Raw genomic sequence first — 22,815 nt, forward strand, 5'->3', positions numbered from 1 at the left:
TTGTATAAGCTGTCTGCGCTGTGTGACCATACCTGTACAACAGCTCGGCGCACTCCCTCAGTGTTTGCTTTTGGCTGCAGGGAGTCACACCCCAGTTATGAAGATAACGTGCACATATACATTTACCTCTGAAAATGAGGCACTCTGTGCAGGCTGTGCTGTAACTGTGACAGGTAGGTTGACAGCTGTAGTGTGAGGCAAGTCAGTAACAATCTATAGAAGACACAAAATGATTGATCTAGGTCTGATCAAGTCAAGTTTTCTCAATTTCCCATATTTATTTCCCTCATCCATTCAAGTACATCAAATGCACTGTTCGCCACATTGTCCATTATTGAGCCTTAAAAGGCAGTAGTCCTGAAGCACCCACCAATTAGTGACCAAGGCAACAAGAACTTTCAGGATTAAAACCAAAGGCCTGAGGGTCTGTGCCTCCCCTCCCCTCCCCTCAACAGCCGTAATGGACCCTCAGATCTCCACAGAGTGGAGGCCTGCAGGGGGGAGGGGACTGACTGGTAGGCAGGGCTGTCAATCCCGTCCCCACCCCCCAAACTTTTCACCACATTGTTTTTTTTAATGTGCCCCTTCCACTGAAAACTGAACATGACAAATTCTTAAAGTGTCCGGCCAATCAGTCTATGAGCTCACATTCCAGGTGTGGCGATCATCCAATTAGGAATTCCCAATCCCCAGCCAGCTGGAATAAATGCATTAGTGCACGCACAGAGCAAAAACACCGAGCACATTCCCAGCCATACTGTTAACAGCTGCGACCAGTATCACTTTAGTTTATTCACTTCTATTAGGACTTTAACAAAACTGTATGTCAAGCTTGTATGGCTCTACACATAGAAGACTAACTCTCCCACCCCCTTCTCTCAGTGGACTGCCACCTTAAAAATGTGCGGGTCAGCATATAAAAACAGACCCCAGCCAAATTACTGCAGCTGCGTTGTACCTGTGTGGGTAAATGAGAGGCCAGTGCGCGAGGTACTTACTTGCCAATCACCTCGCACAACTCGTACACATCCTCGAACAGCACGTCGTCGTCCGCCATGGTCATTCAGGTAAACGAGGATGCTCTCCTCAAGATATCCCACCCACACCACGGGCTCCAAAGGGATCAATGACAACGTAATTTCTTGCTGAACGGGCTTACACCTGTGCCAGTCCACACACACACTTTGTATTCTTTAAACCCCACAAACACGCACACACGGGCACAATGTGATAAACGGGGAAAAACGAACGTGTGCCCAACTTAGCCGGCTAGCCACATTAGCTGGCGTCCAAGGCTGTCACTCCGCGGCCCCACCTTCTCCTGAGCTACTCTCCTGTAGAAGGGCTAGCCAGCGAGCTAGCTAAACAGTAGCCACTGAGCAGACCCTGGGGCGTGGAGATTTCCTCGCTCGTGTGCAGAAAAACATCCCTCTTTGCATGCCTCAGGTTTGTATCTTTACTGGTGCTTGTCGCCGGGGCACAGGAGTCCCCCCTCAGCAGCATCCGACGGATACCTCCCCTTATCCACCAAGATGCTCCCCTTCGCCGCAAGCTAACGAGACTCTCGGGGAAAAAAAAGAACGGTTTGCTAGCTGGGTTTAAATGTGAGCTTAGTCGTCGCTGAAATCACAGGTTGGCTCCCTCCGTTATTGCGCTGTGCACGCCCAGTGGTATCACAGACAGCTTATCCCAGCGAGGAAGGGGGGGGAAAAAACCGTAACGTGAGCGGGATACAATACGCTTCAGCTTCCCGAGCCCAAATGGAAGACCTTCACATTCATGTCCACGACTGCTCCTGCTGCTACACGCGCCGTCTGTGCTCGAGGGTGTTCAATTAATGTCGTCTTCCAGCACAGCCGAGCCGACGTCCGCCGCTGCTCCAGTTCTTTCGCTGGATCAGATGCAGGCTGGCTGGCTTTGACTGGTTGTTTCTCCGACTTCCAGAAATGCCCGGCTCCTCCCTCCCTGTCTATCGCCCGGGAAACTGTTCCGACCGGAGCCGAAATGGCCAGGGAAAGCGGGCCCCGGATTCCCGTCTTTTTCCTTGCGTCGCTCGAGCCAAGATGGCGTTTTGTGGGGTCCGATTTAGGCGCAGTTTCCTTAATCTCTTCTCCAACCGTTGCATTCAGTGTATCCCGCGCAGGCGTCGACCGTCCAAACCTCATCACCTTACGTCAGCCCCCCCTCCCTTTTCCCCTTCTTCTTCTCTCCATCATTTCGAACAGTTTATTTCTCCATAAATCTCATCTGCCACTAAGGACTCACGCCCCACACCCTGGCTGCCAGCGACGGGATTAAAACCGTATACTTCACAATCGCTGTCTAAGCGTGGGTGACTGCTGTCCTCAGTGTTTCCCAAATTCCCATGGGTCTTTCGGGAGGTTTCTCAGCAAAACTGATGGACAGCATAGCGTTTGCATTATCTCATTAATCTGACAGTGACCGCTAGATTGTGCCACTGATGTGTACTCTAATTCTCCTCTGTGGAATTTAGATAACTAGCGAAAATAAAGGCTTTTTTCAGTTCAAATGGGCATCCTCAGCACTGTAGTTCAAGTATTAACGCGTAATTATCTACTTTCGCGTAAGCTTTTTGCAGGTGCGGGTTCCCCCGGTGCAGACACGCAGGTAAGGTCTCCTCAGGTGTGGAAAGACGGGCGGAGAAGCCCCCTAGAGGTGATGGTAAAAGGCCTGTCTCCCACTGCTCCATTTTGAATACCCTAAATAGACATCGTTCCAAGGAGAAAATGAGGGGGAAAGTGGAATAAATTAATAAATAATTGACAAAATCCAATTTCACTTTTATTGTAAAACAAATCAAAGATGCAAAAAAGGCATCAAATCCCGTTTATTAAAGACGTCCATCTTAATTCACCCTATTTGCACTGGATTTTATATGACGTAGAGAACTGCAAAAATCTTGAATCATTTGGAAAATGTATGCAGTCATTTACTACATGTGTAAGTATATGAGGCAAAGTTAGTACAATAGTAACGAGCTTGTCTATGACGCCTTTTTGCCATTTCCTTTGTTCTCCACTAGTCCAGTTTCCAAAAAAGCAAACAAAAAAACAGGGACACAGCTGAGATGTGGCAAGTTTTCAGCTAAGAGCCTTTTGGAAACCTCCAGATTGCAAAAACACTATTATTAAGAGGCATGTGCTATTTCTCATACATTCAACTGAAGAAATTGGAACAAACTGCTTATCAAACCAACAAACAAAAGACATTCCTGTGAAAATAGTCCGGTACAGGGACTAGACTGAAAATGACAGACAAGGTCCAAAAGAAAAAGCCTGGAGAACTATTATTTAAGACCATTTTTAAAGTCTGGCTCCTTGGAAATGTAAAGAAGTTTTATATTTAACTTTATCTTTAAAACATATATCTGAGAGATATGTCTTTTTTTTTTTTGTTTTTTTAGAGGGGGTTCCTTCTGTGGAATCAGTTAAAAAGCGAATTTTCTCTTATTTATTCTCCCGTTTTATTTTGTTGTGTTTTTTTGTTTTTTGTTTTGTTTTATATATTGCAGAGCTATGTTTTCTAATTACAAATTACCTTTGCATGAAAGTGGTTACAACTGAGGGTTGAAAAGAAAAAAATAAAAGCGTTTGGGTGAGGTACTTCACTAAAGCAAAATAATGAACTCAGACGGCCAGCCCCCCTCTAGAGGGCGCTGTTCTCACAGGGCACCCTCTGCGGTTTCCATGCCGCTGCATCCTTTCTCCTCGAGCATCACCTGCCAGCTTCCCCCATTGGCTTAAGCCCACCAGCAGCTACCGATAATCCGATTGGCTGCTGATGTGGTCATCATACTGTCTGCTTCTGAACAACCCTCCATTTGATGCACACACACACACACACAGCTCGGGGAAAAAAGTGAGACTGGAAGGAAAGTATGCAATGAAAGGAGAGAGATGAATAGGAAAATGATAAAGGAAAGGGAAAACGGCACACATGACAAAAAGACAAGAGCTCTGTTTCCATAGTAACAAGGAAGGGGATATTTTTTTTATGGTGGTTGCATGTGAAACTGGCAGTTCATGAAAAATGCACATACGCTTATACACTATACATCTGGTTGCACTGACATGCATGAATTCCCTGAAACCATCACTACATACGCAGAGAGACAGCCCTGCACTTAATAGCTTTGACAGAAAAATAACCTTCACCTTTAAATTTCATGTGTACCTGGCACACATTATTTTCAGTCCTGCTGGTTAAACCGTTTTGACTAGCTGTGCTTTTCAGAGAACCTTTTGTTTCTCTCCAGGCTGACATAGATTTATCATCAATAATTTAGACCAAATCAGCTGTATAACATTGTATTACAATCCTGCTCGGTCCTCATGGCATAGAGGTGTAATGTAGAGAATAACGTGCCAAAAAAGATACGAAGGAGGATGCTTCAGCGCAGAAAAAGTGGGACATCAGTCAGCTGAATTAGTGCAAGGGGAAACAGGGAAAACAAGGTTTGGACTGCTTAGACTGCTACATGCTTCCAGCTCCATATTCTTCCCTAGGGAGCAATAACCAGCAAAAGGAGAGGAGTCACTTCAACACAAAGTGCCTTAGAAGTGTTTCCTCCTATAACAGAAACTCAATGGGAAATGGGAAAAGTATAAGAATTCAGGTTTTTCAACTAAGTAAGCTGATATATTTAAAAATATTAATAACAGAATATTTTTCAACATTGCAAAATTACCAGTTTGGCAGAAATTGACATTATAAAGTCACAATATTTCTTCTGTCTTTTCACCTCCTGGTTTTATTTGATCATATTGTGATTCTGAGCTAAATTTCAATGTATTTCCAGATTGTTATCTAATAAATAATTAGATTAGGCCATAAACTGCAAATTCACTGAATCAATATGGCTGCTTCGTGAAAACAATACAAAACAAAATGAAAAAAAAAATGTATATATATATAGTTTTTCCACTGCAGCAAATTTTTTAATCTCAAAGAATATATTTTTTCATGTTGTATGTATGTATATATGTATGTATTATATGAATTTAAAATATGTTATGTCTAATATTTTTCTCATCAATATTCAAATAAAAAAAATTGGCTTTTTCCTCAAAGACTGTAAAAATTGCTTTTTTTCCCCTCAGAATATCAGTCACAGCAAGTATTTCGGTAATAAGCCATCAAAGGCTAAATGTAAAAATAAAAAAATATACAATTAAAATAATAATAAAATATATAAATATATAAATTATATGTGTGTGTGTAAATTAAATAAAGTAAAAAAAATTAAAACGTTTTAGATTTCGATAAATTGTGAAAGGGGGAAAAAAACTACAAATCCCACTTCTTGTTTGGGTAGATGTGATTGGCTGAGTCTGACCGCGCAGGCTCCTGTGAAAGCGCGATGTTCAAATTTGTTTCCGGTTTTACTTTTAGCCTTTGTCGCTAAGCCAGAGACATGGAGCGACCTCAAAACAGGTAGAAATTTTACCTTTGTCGTTATTACACTATACAAATGCTATTTTCTACAAAGCATTTGCTTTTGCGGCAAGGAAAAATGGCAACAATGTGTCCAACGACGCATTTTGGTTAATTTAACGGCATTTTCCGTCGTTGTCTGTACAACGGAGACCCCACCACCATTCAACATTCAGCAATTAGGTGGTTTAATGTTGTTTTGCATTTAATGAAATGCACGGGCTTGATACAACGTTAAACTTGTCATTTTAGGATTTTTTCACCTCTACTTTTCAGTTCGGCTTCTCTCCTACACATCAAAGAACTGGAATAAATCAAATTTTTACGTTTTGCAGTCGTAGCTCCTTTTTTCATCCTTCAAAATGAAACAAGTGGCAGGGAGTGGGCACTGAAACTTTTGTGTGTTTAGTTAAGCGCAGTCTGTGTAATGTTTAACTTTAAATGTCACTCCATGGTTTCTAAAAACATGAATGGATTGCCCAAACAGGATCGGGACGATAGTTTGCCTTTTTTTTAATGCTAGCATTAGCCCGCTGGCTCTGCCTCGGTCTTTTTTGACATGTTGCTGCTGTTTTAAAACAGGGGAGCATCTGACCTTTAAAATAAGTCCACATCCGTACAGTCTGTTGAGTATAAATACGTTGTTGACACAGTGGCTATAATGCGTCTATAGTATATTTAGAAATGGTGTTTGTGTATGAAATGAATGGTAATTTGTTTTATGAGTCCAATAAATTGGGTATTTAAGCACATGAGAAGTGCAGGTTTTGCAAAAGCCTTACTTGTGTTCCTAGTTCAAAGCACAAGTTTAACTGGAGATTGTTGCTTTATGTTTGATTTATTTTTTTAAATTCATGTATTGATTGACTAATTTTTCTTTTCAGTGTGGTGAGGACTCCCATCGAAAGCATTGTGGCTCAGAGGAGGAGCAAAAATAAAAGCTACAGACAGTCATACCGCAGCTGCCTAGGCGCTGCTTCAAGGCTCGGCCACGCCCCAGGATGGACAGCGCGGAGGCTCAACACCAGCAGAAGAACAAAGTCACACAATATCACTGTGAGTCAATGCAAGTTTCTCTTCTAAATATATTAATTATCTGGAGAACAGAACATGGAATCGCCATCCTTTGCATTCTGCTCTTTCCCTGGTAAAGGAGAAGGTGAATCCAGAGGATCTGGCCTTACTGGTGAAGACAGAGTGGCAGCTATCGTACGTTACACCGCTCTACCAGTTCAGACACACCCAGCTCAGGAGCTACTCGAGGCAGCTTTCGGCATTTATTACTGCAGAGAAGCAGCAGGGTTTGGCAGTGGAGGTTGAGGGAGCGCAGACCAGCTTCAGAGTTTCCTTCTCTGTGGTGCAGGGGCTGGGAGAGACGGACGATGATGCTGAGACGGTCCTCGTACAGGTAAGCACAGGAGTTTGTAGAGGCAGGGAGAAGGTTTTCAGGCACAGTATGAGCTGGCTTTACTCGGTCTTCTTTCCCGTCACAGATCCATTCAAAGCCAGTGTTTGCAGGGAAGGATGAGGCGCAGAAGTTGGTGTGGAGCGGCTGGCTGACCTGCATCAATGGCAATCCTGAATATCTTCACTCGCTTCCGAAGGACTTCACCTGTCTGCCGCTCTTTGGCAGCCGTGGGGCTGAGAATCTCACCTCGTTGGTCAAATCCTGGTTTCAGCAGACCTTTGACTGCTGCTTTGGCCCTCTGGAAATCAACCAGACCTTCCTGCAGTGGCTAACGGCATTATGGACTAACTGCCACATAGAGTCCAGCATCCAGCATCTCAAAATGATTTGGACTCTTCCGGTTGAGCCACCGTTGCAGATCACCTACACAGTTAACCCTCAAGATGCGTGGGAGCTGTGGAACAGTGTGAGGACCCCTTCACTGGAGAGCAGGGAGGAGGAGGAGACGGCGAGAAGCATTGACATCGAGGAGGTGACGAGGTTCATGCAGGGCCTAATGAGCCACTTCTACAGGCATTTCAGATTGGACCTGTCAGCAGGACGCCTGAGTCAGGTCTCATCTGCACTGGGATCAGCCAAGTTCAGCGGCAGGGTCAAGGTACTGCCCTCAGAGCTTTATTTATTTTATTTTTTTAATGAAAGAAGAACCTGCTAATAATATTGGTTTACTTTTGTTTCAGATGTCCAACAGCAGATATGTCCTCACAACCCTATCACTGCTGACAGAGTGTGCCCTTCTCAAAATGCCCATCTGAGCACAAAATAATGACTTTGCAGCAAGAGGAAATGCAAATTCTGCAATATCAGTTTGCAAAACCTGTTATGGAATAACAAATATGGCTTTTATTCTTTTCTTTTTTTTTTTCTTTTATGAGCAAAAACAAACAGTGTAGCCTCTTTACATGAATTCACCACAGGCTAGTGGCTTCTGGCTTTTTTATATTAATTTTTTTCCCCCTTTTCATACTACAGATCTGGGACGTTACAGGAGCTCAGCACAGGGAGGATTGTGCTTGTAATTATGAAAAATTGAGGATAAAATCTGAATGTTTCTTGTCCGCTCACTCAGCTCTTCTTGTAAATACATTGTATGTTTATTCATGTTCATTCACCTCTTTGTATATTTTTGTCATTTATAGTTATAAATAAAAACCAAACAAGTGATATTAAAAAAAAAAAAAGGAAGCAAATTGTCACAACGGAACTAAGCAGATGTTAGATTTCTGTGTGACTGAGAGCTTTGGCTTTTATTGTTAGTAAAGTAACTTTAGGTCAGGGGCTTTGATGTAGCCCCTGACCTAAAGGAGTCAACGCCATTGTCCTGCCCTTTAATCCAACTTAAATCTGCTTGGCTGCTCTTTATAACAGAAAGTTTAAACACCAGGTGGGTGGGGCTTCAGTGCTCACCCGTGATCGTTTTTTAGGAGTTTAAAGTGAATCAAATGTATGAAACTAAATGTAGGAGCAAACAGAGACCTCATTATTTTAAAATGACCATATTTTATCTAAGGACATCATTATTATCCATCTCTGCAGTGCACATATTACACATGCAGGTAAATTAGATATGGCAGAATCTGGCTCCTTTAGAAGGTTAATGAATTTCTTATCAATTATCTTATTTAGTTTAACACCATCAACAATTGCAGTGGGGTGGAGGTGTATTGCGAAGTAGGATTTTATGTAAGTTCTCATGTTTGAACAACTACAAGTGGCACATGGTGAGCAGGACCTTAATAACACCACTGAATAACGCTACAGTCTGCATGCTTGGTCTTAACTAGCTGCCATGTCTGATTTACTCTGCTAATGTTGCTTTATAAAATAATAAAGATTTATCTATATGTTGGCTGTTAATCACCAAGAATATTCAATCTCTAAATTATTTCGCTTTGATATGCCTCTGTACTCTCAGTGGTTCTGTGAATGAAAAAGTGCTAAAATAAATATATTAATGGTAAATTCATAAGATTGTTGCAGCATTCATTACCAGTTCTGATCATCTCTCTTACTGAAGTAGGAAGGTAACAATTTGATGCAAGGCTACAGCAGAGAGCCCGGGTGATAGTGAAAACCACCAACTTGATAAATGCAGTCAAATCTGAGGTTTAAGATTTTATCAATCCAGCTACTGCAAAGACAGAAAGCCAGACTGTTGAGATTGCTTAAAAACAACAAAGGCTAAATGAAAAGCATCCTTTTTTTAATGTTACTATCATTTAAAACAGCATAGGGCAACTTTACTTCAAAGGAGACATAAAACCAGAAAATAAGAGTTATCAAAATCATATTAAATACAAACACAAGCATACAAAATACCAGCTGGATGCAAAAACAAAAAACCAGCTAAAACATTACAGTATATTGCACCAGTAGAAAGGGCAAAAAAACCCAAAACACAATAAGCAACGTGTGATAACTGGACTCCCCTATAGCTGATTAACATGATGAAGCACAACACAGCAGCATCGCTGTTTGTTAATGCTACACACACCATCAAATGCATGACGACAATAGCGGGGGCGTAGGAGTCAAAATTGCAGCTCCATTATGCTATGTAACCACTGGACCAGTGTCTCTTTGGGCATATGGCTTGTGATGGTGGTAATTAGGGCACAGCAGATGCTCGAACCTTCATTTAAGGGCATTGTGGAGCTGGGAATTAGGGAACAAACTGTGGGGGTGGGGGGGTTAATACTTCACAAATTAAACTTACTAATGACGTGTTCTTTATCAGCATGGACTCCAGTTCAGAGTGGAAAATTACCTTTTTACTTTACCCCCCCAGTCAGTGTGACCAACATAACTGGGTTTGCCAGCATGCTTTGAAAGGCATGCGACCCCGACAAACTGTACAGCTATACTAATAATAATTAAAAAAAACAACAACTAGGCACCAGACTGGGGGCTGGTGTTACCTTCCCACTCTGCCGCCTTCCATACTGTTTATATAATATTTACTTGTGTGTATGTGCTTGTGTGCGTGTCTATTTACAGCTCTGAAAAAGGGGCTTGGCTATATATTTACAATGGCGCCCACATATGCCACAGAATCCACCTGGCAAATACTTGGGACAGTCTCATTTGCACGAGCAAACACAAAAGACACTCCAAGTTTTGTTTGTAGCAGCTTGATGCTTTCGGAAGCATTGTTCACAGTACAATCCGACGGCCCACGATCCTCTTACCAACCCACCACCTCACACACATCCTCTGAAATGAGCACTCGAATGATAATAGCAAGCTAGGATTGATTCAGAACAGGTGGTTTAGTGTTCAACATAATTCCCCATGATCACTTTTGATCAAAACACACATGGAGCAGAGAGGTAAGCGAAGGAAAGTGATGATTCACAGTAAATGGAGATTGTAGTGTGTGCGGCGGCCTTTAGGAGGCCAATCCCAAAAAGAAGCCGCCGACAAACCCGCTGGACAGGACGATGTTCCTCTTTATGAAATCTGTCGCCTGCAGAGGAGAGACGAGGGAAAAGTCAAATCAGAACTAACAAACAAAACAGACCCCAGCACCTCGAAACATCTGATTTGGTTTGCCTTGAGCCTGCAGTGTCACAGCTACTTGGTGTAGTAGCTCGACAAGTACACTAGAGGGCACTACTGGCTTGGGAATGGACCCCAATACATGCCCCCCCCCAATATTGAAATAATACAAATTAAAGGAAGATTGCATTTAGCTTGAGCAGAAAAACAAGCAAGAAATAAAGAAAGAGCAAGCTTTGTTCCAGGTACCTTTACCTCCTCAATGAATGTGTTGATTTCTGGGGCTGCTTTGTTTGCCTTCTTCTTCAGATGCTTCTTTGCTTTGTTCACATCCTTCTCCACCTTCTTCCAGTCCACCTGCACGTAGCCACTGTGATTGGCAATCTGCAGAAACAGACAACAAAACAAAACTGATGAGCGTTACTTTGTCCTTCTTCATATTTGCCTCAGCTCTGCACTCTGAAGGACAGAATCCCTTTCTGGAAGCATGTGTCCACAGTAGGCCTCTGATATCATCTTAAAAAATTATTTTGTGTTCAGCCTGATAATCAAGTCATCTGGGTGTCTAACTTTACGGGTGTTTAATCTACTTGCAAAATGAAGAATGCTTTTAAGCGACAAAATAATGCTACTGACTGAGCTGAAGCACCCTGTAAGTGTCCAGATGGCCTGTGTCCATTTAGTGCCAGCTGACACACAATGCTCGCCTTTCTGTGGTGGAGAGGGGGGACCAGCTGAGTGTCATGTCGTACAGCTGGCGTCTTCACTTGTCAATGGAGTTATGTTAATCTTACAAAGCACGTACTTCTCTATGACTCTTGATGGAGAATTGCTAAATATTTAACGACTAAGCCTAAACAATCACAGCATTACGGTGCTCTTACCTGTAAAAGAAGGAACCCGCCACCAATAGCAGTAGCTGCTATCTTCCCAACTCTCTGGAAGACATAACCTGCACACCTGTAAGTGTTAAGAGAAAGGGTGGGTTACTTCCTTTAAAATATTTAAAGGGGAATCAATTATGTCAGTTTTCCCTGGGCCTGATTCATACTTGAAAACAGTCATTATGTGTCTTTTCCTCATAGTAGCCATCCCTCAATACTTTCTCCATTTGAAGGAATGCATTATCAGGGACTGCAACATCTAGTCCTTTTACTGAATCATTACTAAGGCTTTGCAGTTCATCTATTGCCTATTTAAGCTTTTCACCCTTCATTTAAATCGAGCTACTTTTGACTGGCTACCCCATGTAAACAGAAAGGCGGCCGGGGCTCCTGTTCTCACAGATGACCATTATTATTATTGTTATTATTATTCGGGATGTCTGCTGTCACCAGTGGGCTTAAACTAGTAGTTGGAGGCTGGAACTTTTGGCTCACAGGCACTGCTAATACAACGACCTCATTATCTCATTATGAATCTTTAACCGCAATTCTTCTTCTGCCACAGCGGATCAACTCTCTCCATCTCACCCTATCCCAAGCATCCTCGTTTGTCACACTAACCTTCTGCATGTCCTCCTTCACTACATCCATGAATCTCATTGTTCATGATCCACATGATCTAACTTGACAACCCAGCTCTTGGGAGCACATTGGCTTGTGGCTCCCACCACTCTTCAGTGTGAAAAAAGGGATACTGGACTTCTTAAGGCTTGTTATAATGTTTCACCACTCATCAAGTTCGAAAAACAAACTGTGGAGAGTCCCGGGTGTTTATGGTGCGTTCCAGGAACCTGAATTCAAGATGGTGCATCCCAGCGTGGGGGGGGAAAACAAAACAGATACACGATTACACAACGGGGCAGCACAGATTAAAAGTTTTATTACTCTTCAGTTCGGTGCTTCCATCTTGGATTGTTAACTCGGGTTTGGTGCGGCTGCTCTGAGTTCAGGGGGCGTCCCAGGTGAAAATGCCAACTAGGAACTTGGAAATCCCAACTTCCGGCTTAATCTGGAACGCTCCATTAAACCCCAGTGGGGGGTTGTCCCCTTTGGAGGTGGACATTAAGGTCGTTGCCCCACTATCGATCACACGAGTTATCAATTGTGGATCAACGACATCCGACTCCAGCCAAAGTGTAAAAAAAAAAAAGGCACAGGTCAGTACAATGAAGGGTGAAACCACTATGAGACCTCATGTGGGGTCAAATACCCAGCTCTTTCCACCATTTGCCTTCTTATTTCCAAGCTCTAGAAAACTATGGCAAAGACGATTAAGAATCTACACAGTACCTGCCACTCTAACAGCATAAGTACATATTGTTTGGAAGTAAAGGCATACAGAGTTTCCTTTAATGTATACACTGAATCATTTTATTGGTTTAGCAATGGCAGCTCTACAAGTAAGCGGTGTGTTCTCACATTAATTATTTCTCTGCATATTAATGTCCCAAGTTCAAAATAGCCCAACATTTGCTACTGTGTTAAACACCAATTGGATCCACATATGTCCCAGTGAGAACACAGACCCTGAGTCCTTACCATCCAGTCACTCCTCCCATCATGAGCTGAGTGGCCACGGAGTACTTCTCAGCAATGGGGCCGGAATTGTTCCCAAACACTCTACTCCACCACTGGTGCCTCCGGGCATACTCAGTCAGGTCCACAACCTCATAAACCTCATCTTCGCTCTCTGGGTCGTCCTGGCCCGCTATGAAATTGGAGTGAAATACAAAGTTAAAGGGCTACAATGTGCATATGCTACACCTCGCTTACATTCGGGGTGTATTTTCTAACAGCTCAGGAACTGTTTGCACCCTGTGTGGTCCTATTAACAAAGCTTAATCTTCAAGTCCTCCTAACTGCAAAAGCACTCCAGCCTCCACAGGCTCCGAGGGTGCTTATTCTATGTAAATGAGTTTGGAAGCTAACATTAGCTGGCTAGCGTCAAATGGCTTCCAGCCTGGACGCGAAGGTTCAGCTACCGGAGACCAAAAAGCACGTATGAGCCACGATAAAGCCCTTGTACCTTTTCGATTATTGCTCATGGAGGAAAAAATAAACGAATTTAAATGCGAATTGTGATCGCACAACGGTAATTTCTAACAAACAAAACACCAACCTTCTCTCTCATCCGCCGTCGCCATTTTGGAGAAACTAGTTATGTCATCAGGATGTTGACAAAGATAAACCACGCCCACATTATGATGCCGCTGCCACGTCAGTTGAAATGCTTTCATTTTGCTTGATTGGGCTTCAAGCAGTTTAACAACTTTATTTGATAAAATGCAGCAACTCTGCAAGTCTGACTGTGAAGACGTCATAAAAATAAAGGTTGGGTGCATAAAGAGTCGCGTGGTTTGACAGGATTGGAAAAAGTTATGCTTCGCAGTCACTTTTTGAATAATCTATGAGCGAAAACTGACACCCATGTGTCAATATGTATTACTGAATATGCGATGATGTCTTAGCGTGTGAAAATTAGAGCATTTGTCGGGAAAATAGTGCTATGGTTCATGCACAAGAGAACCACGTAAAAAAATATGTATTTATTTTTTTTAAAATATTTTATCAGGGAGGATTTTTTTTTTTAATTAGTGGTTTTGCAGAGCGAACACGAATATTTCAGATAAAAGAATAGTATAGCAGGGAAGTCATATGGTGGTATACACGCGCTCCCATTGGCTGGAGAGGGGCGGAGAGGGCGTGGCCAGAGCGGCGCGTGGGTTCGCTTGGGTGACACAATTATAACAACTTTATCTTCGCGGCCGAAACGCGTTTTATTTGTCAAATACTCACATCTTGGATATTGTACTCAGTTATTTGCATTCAAATAGCTGCACGATACCACTTTGTGATGAAAAATGTGACGTTTGAGGAGCTACCCGGAGAGCGCTTCTGTCCCCCCCGAAAGGATTTACTACATCGAATCGCATCTTTTCATCCCGGAGAAAAGTTTTTGATCGTTTCGCTCCCTTCAGTTTTCCTTCTTTGATTTGGCGGAGCGATCCGTTCGTCCCCGCGTCGCGATTTTCCATGCAATCGTGCGGTGTGTCTCTCGCCGCTGCTGCCTGCGCTGCTGCTCGGAGTCTCGGCTCGGCTTCTTCTAGTGGTGATGAGGGAAAGAAAATGGCGGCGGGAAAAGCGAGTGAAACAGAGGAGGACTTTCCGACACTGACAGCCGAGGAGAGGGATAGTTTGGCTGGGATCGACAGGTCGGAACAGTAAACCCATGCACTCACACGAACGCACACTTTGAAAATTGATTGTTTTATTTTGCCTTGCATGTCGATATTGTCCTCGAGCCGCTCTGCAAGTGATACTGAGCTGCCTGTGTTGTCTTCTGCTTGCAGCTCACTGTTTGGATTTCAGAAGCTTCATGAAGATGGCGCCAGAACGAAGGCCCTGTTGATGAAGGTAGTGAATCTAACTGGATGTATTTTGCAACCGAGCAGCACCCGGGTTTACGGGACTCTCTTGAATCTGTCATTAGTCGTGCATGGCGGTGAATTTGCTTTCAAGTGGCAAGCCAGTCTGAGTGGCCCTCTCGCTACGGAGACCAAGGCCAGCTAGCCGCAGCCCCTCTTAGCCAGGCAGCTAGCTCGCTAGTTAGCTACCCTCTTCCGATGAACAGCGACCCTGCACCTGCGGCTAACGCCGTCTCGCTGGCCCGCCCGTGTATCCGGCTAGCTACTGCTCCCTTCATTTGCCCGTAAAGTTAGCATATGTTAATGTTTTCCTTTTTCTTTTTTTTTTTCGGAAACCGCCCTTCCCCTTTAGCTGAATAGCTATCCCATACAGCCCCGTGTACTTGTACCACTACCAAGACAACGTCGTCACGGATTTGTGTAACACATACTGGAAACGGTGCTGCACTATAATGAGTAAAGTTTTGTCACATTGAAATTGTGTAATTGTAGCTGCTAAGATATCCCTCCCACCCAACCTCAAACACATTGGTACTCGTATGTCGCGAAAACATCGGTGGGAGTAACGGAAAGGCTGTAGCTTTCTTCGGGGTGCACCACTGACGTTATTTGGTAAGGTTAGCTGGTGCCCGTAGCAATTGCATTTCGTCTCGTCTTTGGCACAGTCTGGAGTGTTTTATGGCATTACGTTGGCCCATTTAAAACACTTTCGGGGGGCCTGCTGCGCTCATTTGTGTGTGTGTGTGTGTTTGGTGTCCGCGTGAACGAGTTGACAAACGTTACAAGTAACGTTAATGGCTGGCTTGCCTGTCCAAGATGGCGGGACATGGCGGAGTGACACTGGTAGCTATATAACCTATTTGCCGTGAATATTTTTCGGACCCGTTCGTGTGCTCGCTAAAGCGTGGCTCGGGTTTTCTCACGGGTCTCGGCCCTCCGTAAAAACGTGTCCCTCTCGCTGACCTAGGTGGTGTCACGGTCCTTTGTTTACAGTTTCCATTGGCCCTGGCTTGGACTCTGCATGTGCTCTCGAAGCTGCGTGTTGAACAGGCACAGTCTACCTGTGTGCCTAACATGTCGCTTGGCTAACAAAGAGCAAAGCCCTCTCTTCTGAATGCATCGCAGAACTGTGGAAGATGGGGAGAAAGACAGTGCTGCTGACAGCTCGTGATATATTTTTTGTTGTTTTTTTTGTTGTTTTTTTTAGGGGTGGGTGGGGGATCCGTGAATCTTGTTCACTAGGTGGTGTGGGATGCCTGGGAAGTGTTCCTTTCGCGTTAGCAGCAGAACGCAAGAGAAGTCTGCCCTGCTTCCAAGCTGAAGGCAATTAATGCACAATGCTTGAACTCTCTTTCTTTGTAGTGCTGACAGACTGCCCTGTATCCATAGGCAGCTTCCCAGTCCAGCTAACTTAAAGTGTTAGCTGTGTCTTTGTTGCTGTCTACAACCAACAGACATGATTCAGAAACATTTTATATAAGCTAGAAGGGACCCTTAATGCAGGGTCCTTTCTAGCATACTGTTAGTTTCCAGTACTTGTGGATCTGTTAACCTTTCCCATGTGGATTTAAGGTTTGACAGCACTGCATTTGATTTAAGCCGGGTTATAGCTGTAATGCACAGCAAATTTTTACCAGATTGAGAGTTTCATGTGGGATACCGTTGTTGTCCATGCAGAAAATATGTACAAGTTTTGGGGTTACCTTATAGTTCTCTCAACTCCCCTCAAAAATAATCATCAAACAAACACATATGTGGTGGGCTCACGAGCCACTCACTTTAGCAATGTTCACTCATTTTGTTGCTTTCTGCGTTGAATACATGCGAATGATTTGGTGGGTTTCACATCTCCATTCCCACTTGCAGCTTATTAGTTCAGAACAGTAGCCCTGTCTGGCACTTTGTACTGGTCGTGTCGCTCGCGCTGTTGGTAGGTCTACTTGTGGATGGGGGTGGGTTTAACGTTGCTTGACAGAACTAGGTCATTGTATCACAACCCGTTATCGGACAGCAATGACGTAAATTTAGACTAACTAGGTGGAAGAGAAACTTTCAGCTTTGGTGTGTGCTTTTTTTTTTCTGTGTCTTAAGTGCGACGGTTGGCAAGATGCTTACAGCAAGGAGGGTCTTCGAGTGGGGTGTGGCTGATGGCTTTTTGGGTGGAGTTCATGTGCTCTCCTCAGTCCACACACACTCACGTGAAAGCTAGATATTTGGACGCTTCTTCTGTTGCGTCTGAGGCGCTGGCTGTGCTGCGGCTCTGAAATGGTTAAGGTCATTTACAGAGGACCGCTCTTTCCCACAGGGATTAACTTAAATAATGCTAGTTGCAGACATTTAACATGCTGTTTGACTGTTACATACTGGTTGAGTCATTAGCATGGACGCAGGATAGAAAGCAGCCACCATTCATGATACACTTGGAAGCTGAATCCCACACTTCTGCCACTAAGTCTTTGTAGGACATTTGTTTAGATAACTGTAGACCTGAACTGAGATATTGGCCATGGAAGCTCATTGTTGCCTCGCATTAAGGTTGCTCTAGCGTCAAATCACTCAGTACCCACAGCTACTAAAAAGACCATGCGTTATCAGTCAGTAATTCCAGTCCCATCTTTCACAGCCATGTAATCAGTGATTGTCTCTATTAGAGCTTTTTGTATTTCCACTGAATGAGTAAAAATGTGTCCACAAACTACTTGGTCTTATGATGAATAATGCCAAAAGTGGGTCTGTTATGCTCATTCCAGTTCCATATGTTTGTTCTTGGGCTGTAAGAGGTAGCTTTGCCTATATCGCAGGTCATGATCGTCCTTATTTATCTTATCTTGAGAATTGTTTAGTCTGAAACAAGTAATAGTACCTCCAACCTAACCCTCCCTTTAAGGGAACTTTCTTCTGACTGGCTTGCAGAATGTTAGAACAACAGGTTTGGCTATGATAGCCATATTAAGGAATATCCCCCGTTCTGACACATCGGCAGCAGCAAGACTGTGACAAAAATCTTTAAAATTGAGCATGTAGAACAGTCCGAAGCCTGAGCTCTAGGATCACTTTCATAAAGGCTGGTGATATTATTTAAAACAGAATATAAATGACAGAAATATTGTATTGCTGTATTGTAAAAACCATTCAAGAATTTTTCTTCCCGCCCTCCCTCCAGTAAATTAAATGTACTGCAAGTACAGGTACTTCACAAGAATGTCCGAATGCTATAAAAATGTTAATAATATTAACATATTAATACTGTTTTGAGCAACTGCAGGTCAGTTCAGTTGTTGGCAAGGTTGTGTGCAATGATGTCATACGCCCCTGCATGAATGAGGTACTCTAAATACCATGGTATTAAGAGTATGCCAATATCTTGACAATAGAGAAGTGGCCAACTTGTGGCTATCTGTGCAGGGCGGAGCCACACTCCATAGTCCTTAACATGTTCAGGTTCTTCCATAGTACTGCTTTGGTAGGTTATCTGGGTATTTGACCATAGGGCTGTTCGATATAACGATATATATTGTTTGACGATATAAAAACGTCTATCATTTCATTTTACACTATCGTTTGTTTCGTGGTGTCGCAAAATAAACTGTTTACGGCAATATTTTTTTCATCGTTTTGATGGTCACTGTAGTGGCTATATTAATTTTTTAAGTTCTCTCTTTCTCTTATATTTTATATAACAACAATACGGACGGACAAGCGCCTGTTTTTATGCGTTGTTGTTAGCAACAATGACGGTAACAGCATCGCGTGTCCGCTTGTTTATGTTCCACATAAACCTTTCACAATAAAGCTCAATATCCTGTTGAGACTTTTCAAAATAAACTGAATCACATGAAAGAACAGATTATTTACGGATGAGAATTAAAAAAGAGCCGCCAGGTGCTAAAAAATAAACCTTAGACTCAAACGTTAGAACAGGCTTTTCCCCGCAGCACCATGTGTAATAAATACTCACAAAGAAAACGGTGGCCTTTACAACTTATGTCTAAAAATGTATAGTTTCATGCATCGGTTAAAACACTCGACTCCAGCTACATGACGCGCAGCTGGAAACACTTCCCGCAAGACGAGCTGCCCGAGATTCACAGAATTTACAGAAAATGTTACATTTTTGTGATTTATATCATTATTGGGACGATAGAATTCTTATATCGGGATATGAGATTTTGATCATATCGCACAGCCCTATTTGACCAAGTTCTCACATTATATTAAGTCGTGCACTAGCTGAAAATAGAAGTTTGTTTTGGATATTTTTGTATGTGATGGCTTGGCGCTTATTTCAAGCTGATGGCACATTTAGTGCAGATTAAAATACAGCTGTGTTTATTCAATTCAATTCAATTTTTATTTATATAGCGCCAAATCACAACATAAGTCGCCTCAAGGCGCTTCATAGATACAGAGAAAAACCCAACAATCATATGACCCCCTATGAGCAAGCACTTTGGCAACAGTGGGAAGGAAAAACTCCCTTTTAACAGGAAGAAACCTCCGGCAGAACCAGGCTCAGGGAGGGGCGGCCATCTGCTGCGACCGGTTGGGGTGAGAGAAGGAAGACAGGATAAAAGACATGCTGTGGAAGTGAGACAGAGGTTAATAACAGATAAATAACAGATTTATCTGTGCACATGTTTTATGGAATCAAGCTGCATTAGTCTGAGCTGACGGAGGTGTTCAGTTAAAGACCATGTCTGTGTTGTGAGTTCAACTACATATGTAGGTTAAATAATCAATGTATTTATTTTTTTTAACCATCAGGTAGTACACAGCTTCTATATGGGTAACACTATGCATGTGCACAGGGCTCATTCACAAGTACTACTGCAGACAGTTGAGTATGCTCTACTTCGTTTTAGGCGCTAAAGGGGGAATGAAAAGTTGTTAATTTTGCAACAGTGCTGCTGTTTTTGACCAGGCAATCATAGTTGTTCCAGATATGGGTGGTTTTAACCTGGCTGCTCTAGCACAAATGTTTGTACCACTCATATAAAACCAATAATAAATTAAAATGTAACTAAATCGGAAAATGTTTTTATTTATGTGCATGCTGCTTTTGTTCTTTTTGTTGGGCTGCTGGTTTAGCTTACTGAGTTTTGCAGGTGACCCATGTGCCATAAGGCCCAAGTTCAAATCCGCCCTCAGGCCGTTTACTGTGCGTCTTTCCTACTATCCTGTTAAAGAAAGTCTGTAAGCCCAAATAGTATAGTTAAAAAAAAAAAAGAAGAAAAAGACTTTGACCATGTTTTTTTTGAAGGGGGGGGGGGGGGGGTGATTGTGGTCAAATGTTCAAACAGCAAGTTGCTACACGTTTGATTTAGCAGATCTGTTTATTTGTATTATTAAATATAATAATAAAATAAATATTTTAAACACCAGATGCTGTTTTTGACACAATCCTTAAGGATTTGTGTCTCCTCCTGGGATTGAAAAGAGGATCTTCTGCTTGTTGGGCAAATGTGTAAACCACCATACTATGTCTGATGTCTGCTTTCCAAAATGCGTTCACACGGAGTCATGTGAAATCACAGGTTATGGTATTTTATTTTATTTTATTTTTTAAGAGGACAGTATGTGAATACAATGTGGGGAAGTATTAACAGAAGTTTAAAAAAATAAATAAATGCAAGTGCAAAATTATGTCAGATTGTGACTGTGATTTTTGTTCATTTTTAATTAACTGCCTAGCTCTTATAGATACACTGTACTAAACTCTTGAGCCACCCCTCATTTGTTTTTATTTAGCTTTGATTGAGCCAGGCTAAAATGTTTGCAGTGGTTAATGTGATATATAAACGCTATATTAGCTGTAAAGCTAACACATTGTGCCTAACATTATTCCTCATGGTCAGGCTGCTCCACAACCATTCTAACATTCTGTCAACGAAATATAATGTTGACATTAGAAATAAATGGCTATCATCATGTCTGTGACTTATACCCACTTTTTTAATAGAGACGTTTATTTACATGGGATGATCAAACAATAGTACAGGTGCTGGTGCCCACTACTGAATTTTTTAAATTTGTCTGCAGTGTAAATGGTAAATGGCCTGTATTTGTATAGCGCTTTTACTAGTCCCGCCTAGGGACCCCAAAGCGCTTTACACACCCAGTCATCCACCCATTCACACACTGGTGGAGGCAAGCTACAGTTGTAGCCACAGCTGCCCTGGGGCAGACTGACAGAAGCAAGGCTGCCATATCGCGCCATCGGCCTTTCTGGCCAACACCAGTAGGCGGTAGGTAGGTGAAGTGTCTTGCCCAAGGACACAACGACCGAGACTGTCTGAGCCAGGGCTCGAACCGGCAACCTTCTGATTACTAGGCGAACTCCCAACTCCCAACTTGGGCCTCGGCTGTAGTCTTGAATCTCTGTAGATTGAATAATTACACCAAATATTATTGTTCTTACTGTTTAATATTATTGTAGCAGTAGTGTTCCCTCATTTATCGCGGGAGTTGCGTTCTAAAAATAACCCACGATAGGTGAAATCCGCAAAGTATACAACTTTATCATTTACAGCTATTATAGATGTTTTAAGGCTGTAAAACCCCTCACTACACAGTTTTCTCACAGGCACAAACATTTTTACACTTTTCTCTCTTGTTTAAACACTCTCAAAGTTCAAACCTTGGTCGAAAAATCAGCCCAGTATTATAGAATGAAACCAAAGGCATCCACAGGTGCCTTTTACGGTGCAAGACGTTTCGTCGACATTGTTGTGTTTGTTGGGGAGAAAACGTACAAATATACACTACAGCACTTCAGAGTCACAATGCTTGATTTGTGTAAATTTGACAAGCTGAAACTAGAGCAGGGAGATATGACCAAAAACATTTATCACGATATACATTTGAAAATTTGCAATAACGATATGACTGAATATATAATTGACATTAGACAAAATACAACTCCACAACTTTATTAGTGCAAAAAACACAACAGTGTGTTTTCAGTTAAACAAGCAGCTGTTTTTTTTTAATGTGCATTAAAGTTATATAAAAAATTAACAGTGAAAATGCAAATTCCTTGCTGACAGTTTAACCAAAAGGCATTTCCAGTGGAAATTGGCCGACATATCCTCAGCATAACCATGTATAATATCCACAAAACCTAAAAAGAGGTTATGCACACACAATACGTTAATATTATGTTGAAGCACAGTACTTATCACTCCGCGAGGCGCCTGCCTAATATAGCTGTAATGCTCCGACAATCCATCAAGCGGCGCGAGTTGGTAGCTTAGCAAAGTCGTACTAAAACATTTGACAGATTTTCGAGCGCCGTGTACATAAAATCGTTTCGAGGTCAGTAAACAACCAGAATTCATACATAAGGCACACGGGATTATAAGGGACACTGTCGATTTTCAGAAAAATCAAAGTATTGATTTTAAGTGTGCCATATTTTCCAAACAACACAATAATAACGACGGCCCACTAGCATGCTCTACCAGAAATAGTGCTTTGTTGTGTATCTGACAGACGAAAGCTAAACCAGTTCCACACCACTGAAGTTGCAGCATTTTTGTAAACCAATTCTGGTTCATCTGCTTCATTCAACGATCTGCTTTCGCCCTTCTCATTCTCTGTCGCCGCCATGCTTTTTCTGCCATGTGTGTATGAAAACAAAGGCACTGCGCATGCGCGTTTTACCCATATTCTATCGCGATATTTCATTTTCTTATCGTTACCCAACATTATACCGGTATTACTGTGAACGGTATGATATGGCCCAGCCCTAGGTGAAACCATTCTGTACTGTACAGGAGACACGGCACGGAGGAGACTGACAATGGTCTACAGCCAATCAGGACGCAGAACACAATGCACTGTAAAAAAAACAAAAACAAAAAACCAACCAAACCAAAACAAACAGCATGCAAAATTGCACAAAAAATCTGCAAAAACAGCGAGGCTGCAAAAGGTGAACCATGTTATAGCGAGGGACCACTGTAACCATAAAAAGGTAAGGTTGTGGAATATGAAGGGACTAGACTATCCATTGATCAGGTAATGC

At 42.5% G+C, this 22,815-nt stretch overlaps 4 protein-coding genes across 25 annotated transcripts in view; 2 read left to right on the top strand and 2 right to left on the bottom strand.

The window, feature by feature from the left end:
• LOC113015779 (peripheral plasma membrane protein CASK-like) overlaps window positions 1–2,099 on the bottom strand; it is a 49,413-nt gene extending 47,314 nt beyond the window's left edge. For all 19 annotated transcript variants that reach the window (XM_026158057.2, XM_026158056.2, XM_026158054.2 and 16 more), the window contains exon 1: window positions 999–2,099. In XM_026158057.2, coding sequence (XP_026013842.1) covers window positions 999–1,063 — 65 coding nt within the window. In that variant the 5' untranslated portion in view covers window positions 1,064–2,099. The remainder of the gene's footprint in view (window positions 1–998) is intronic.
• Window positions 2,100–5,344: 3,245 nt separating this feature from the next.
• cenpl (centromere protein L) lies at window positions 5,345–8,888 on the top strand. The gene is made up of 5 exons (XM_026158062.2): window positions 5,345–5,454; window positions 6,339–6,510; window positions 6,608–6,862; window positions 6,948–7,520; window positions 7,603–8,888. The coding sequence occupies exons 1-5, from the start codon at window positions 5,435–5,437 to the stop codon at window positions 7,675–7,677; spliced, it is 1,095 nt and encodes a 364-aa protein (XP_026013847.1). The 5' UTR covers window positions 5,345–5,434; the 3' UTR covers window positions 7,678–8,888.
• A 220-nt stretch (window positions 8,889–9,108) lies between these two features.
• On the bottom strand, window positions 9,109–13,772 carry LOC113015782 (FUN14 domain-containing protein 1). Of its 3 annotated transcripts, none has more exons than XM_026158064.2 (5): window positions 13,484–13,772; window positions 12,904–13,072; window positions 11,305–11,380; window positions 10,676–10,804; window positions 9,109–10,388 (listed from the first exon to the last, which is right to left on the bottom strand). In XM_026158064.2, the coding sequence occupies exons 1-5, from the start codon at window positions 13,704–13,706 to the stop codon at window positions 10,311–10,313; spliced, it is 675 nt and encodes a 224-aa protein (XP_026013849.1). In that variant the 5' UTR covers window positions 13,707–13,772; the 3' UTR covers window positions 9,109–10,310. The 3 variants fall into 3 exon arrangements, with proteins under 3 accessions (XP_026013849.1, XP_026013848.1, XP_026013850.1); XM_026158063.2 differs by having other exon boundaries at window positions 10,670–10,804; XM_026158065.2 differs by having other exon boundaries at window positions 10,670–10,804; window positions 13,391–13,489.
• Window positions 13,773–13,948: 176 nt separating this feature from the next.
• LOC113015778 (lysine-specific demethylase 6A-like) overlaps window positions 13,949–22,815 on the top strand; it is a 34,498-nt gene continuing 25,631 nt past the window's right edge. For both annotated transcript variants that reach the window (XM_026158040.2, XM_026158041.2), the window contains exons 1-2: window positions 13,949–14,576; window positions 14,715–14,778. In XM_026158040.2, coding sequence (XP_026013825.1) covers window positions 14,398–14,576; window positions 14,715–14,778 — 243 coding nt within the window. In that variant the 5' untranslated portion in view covers window positions 13,949–14,397. The remainder of the gene's footprint in view (window positions 14,577–14,714; window positions 14,779–22,815) is intronic.

The sequence above is a fragment of the Astatotilapia calliptera genome, chromosome 23 (genome assembly GCF_964374335.1).
Source record: "Astatotilapia calliptera chromosome 23, fAstCal68.1, whole genome shotgun sequence".
NCBI classification, from domain to species: Eukaryota; Metazoa; Chordata; class Actinopteri; order Cichliformes; family Cichlidae; genus Astatotilapia; species Astatotilapia calliptera.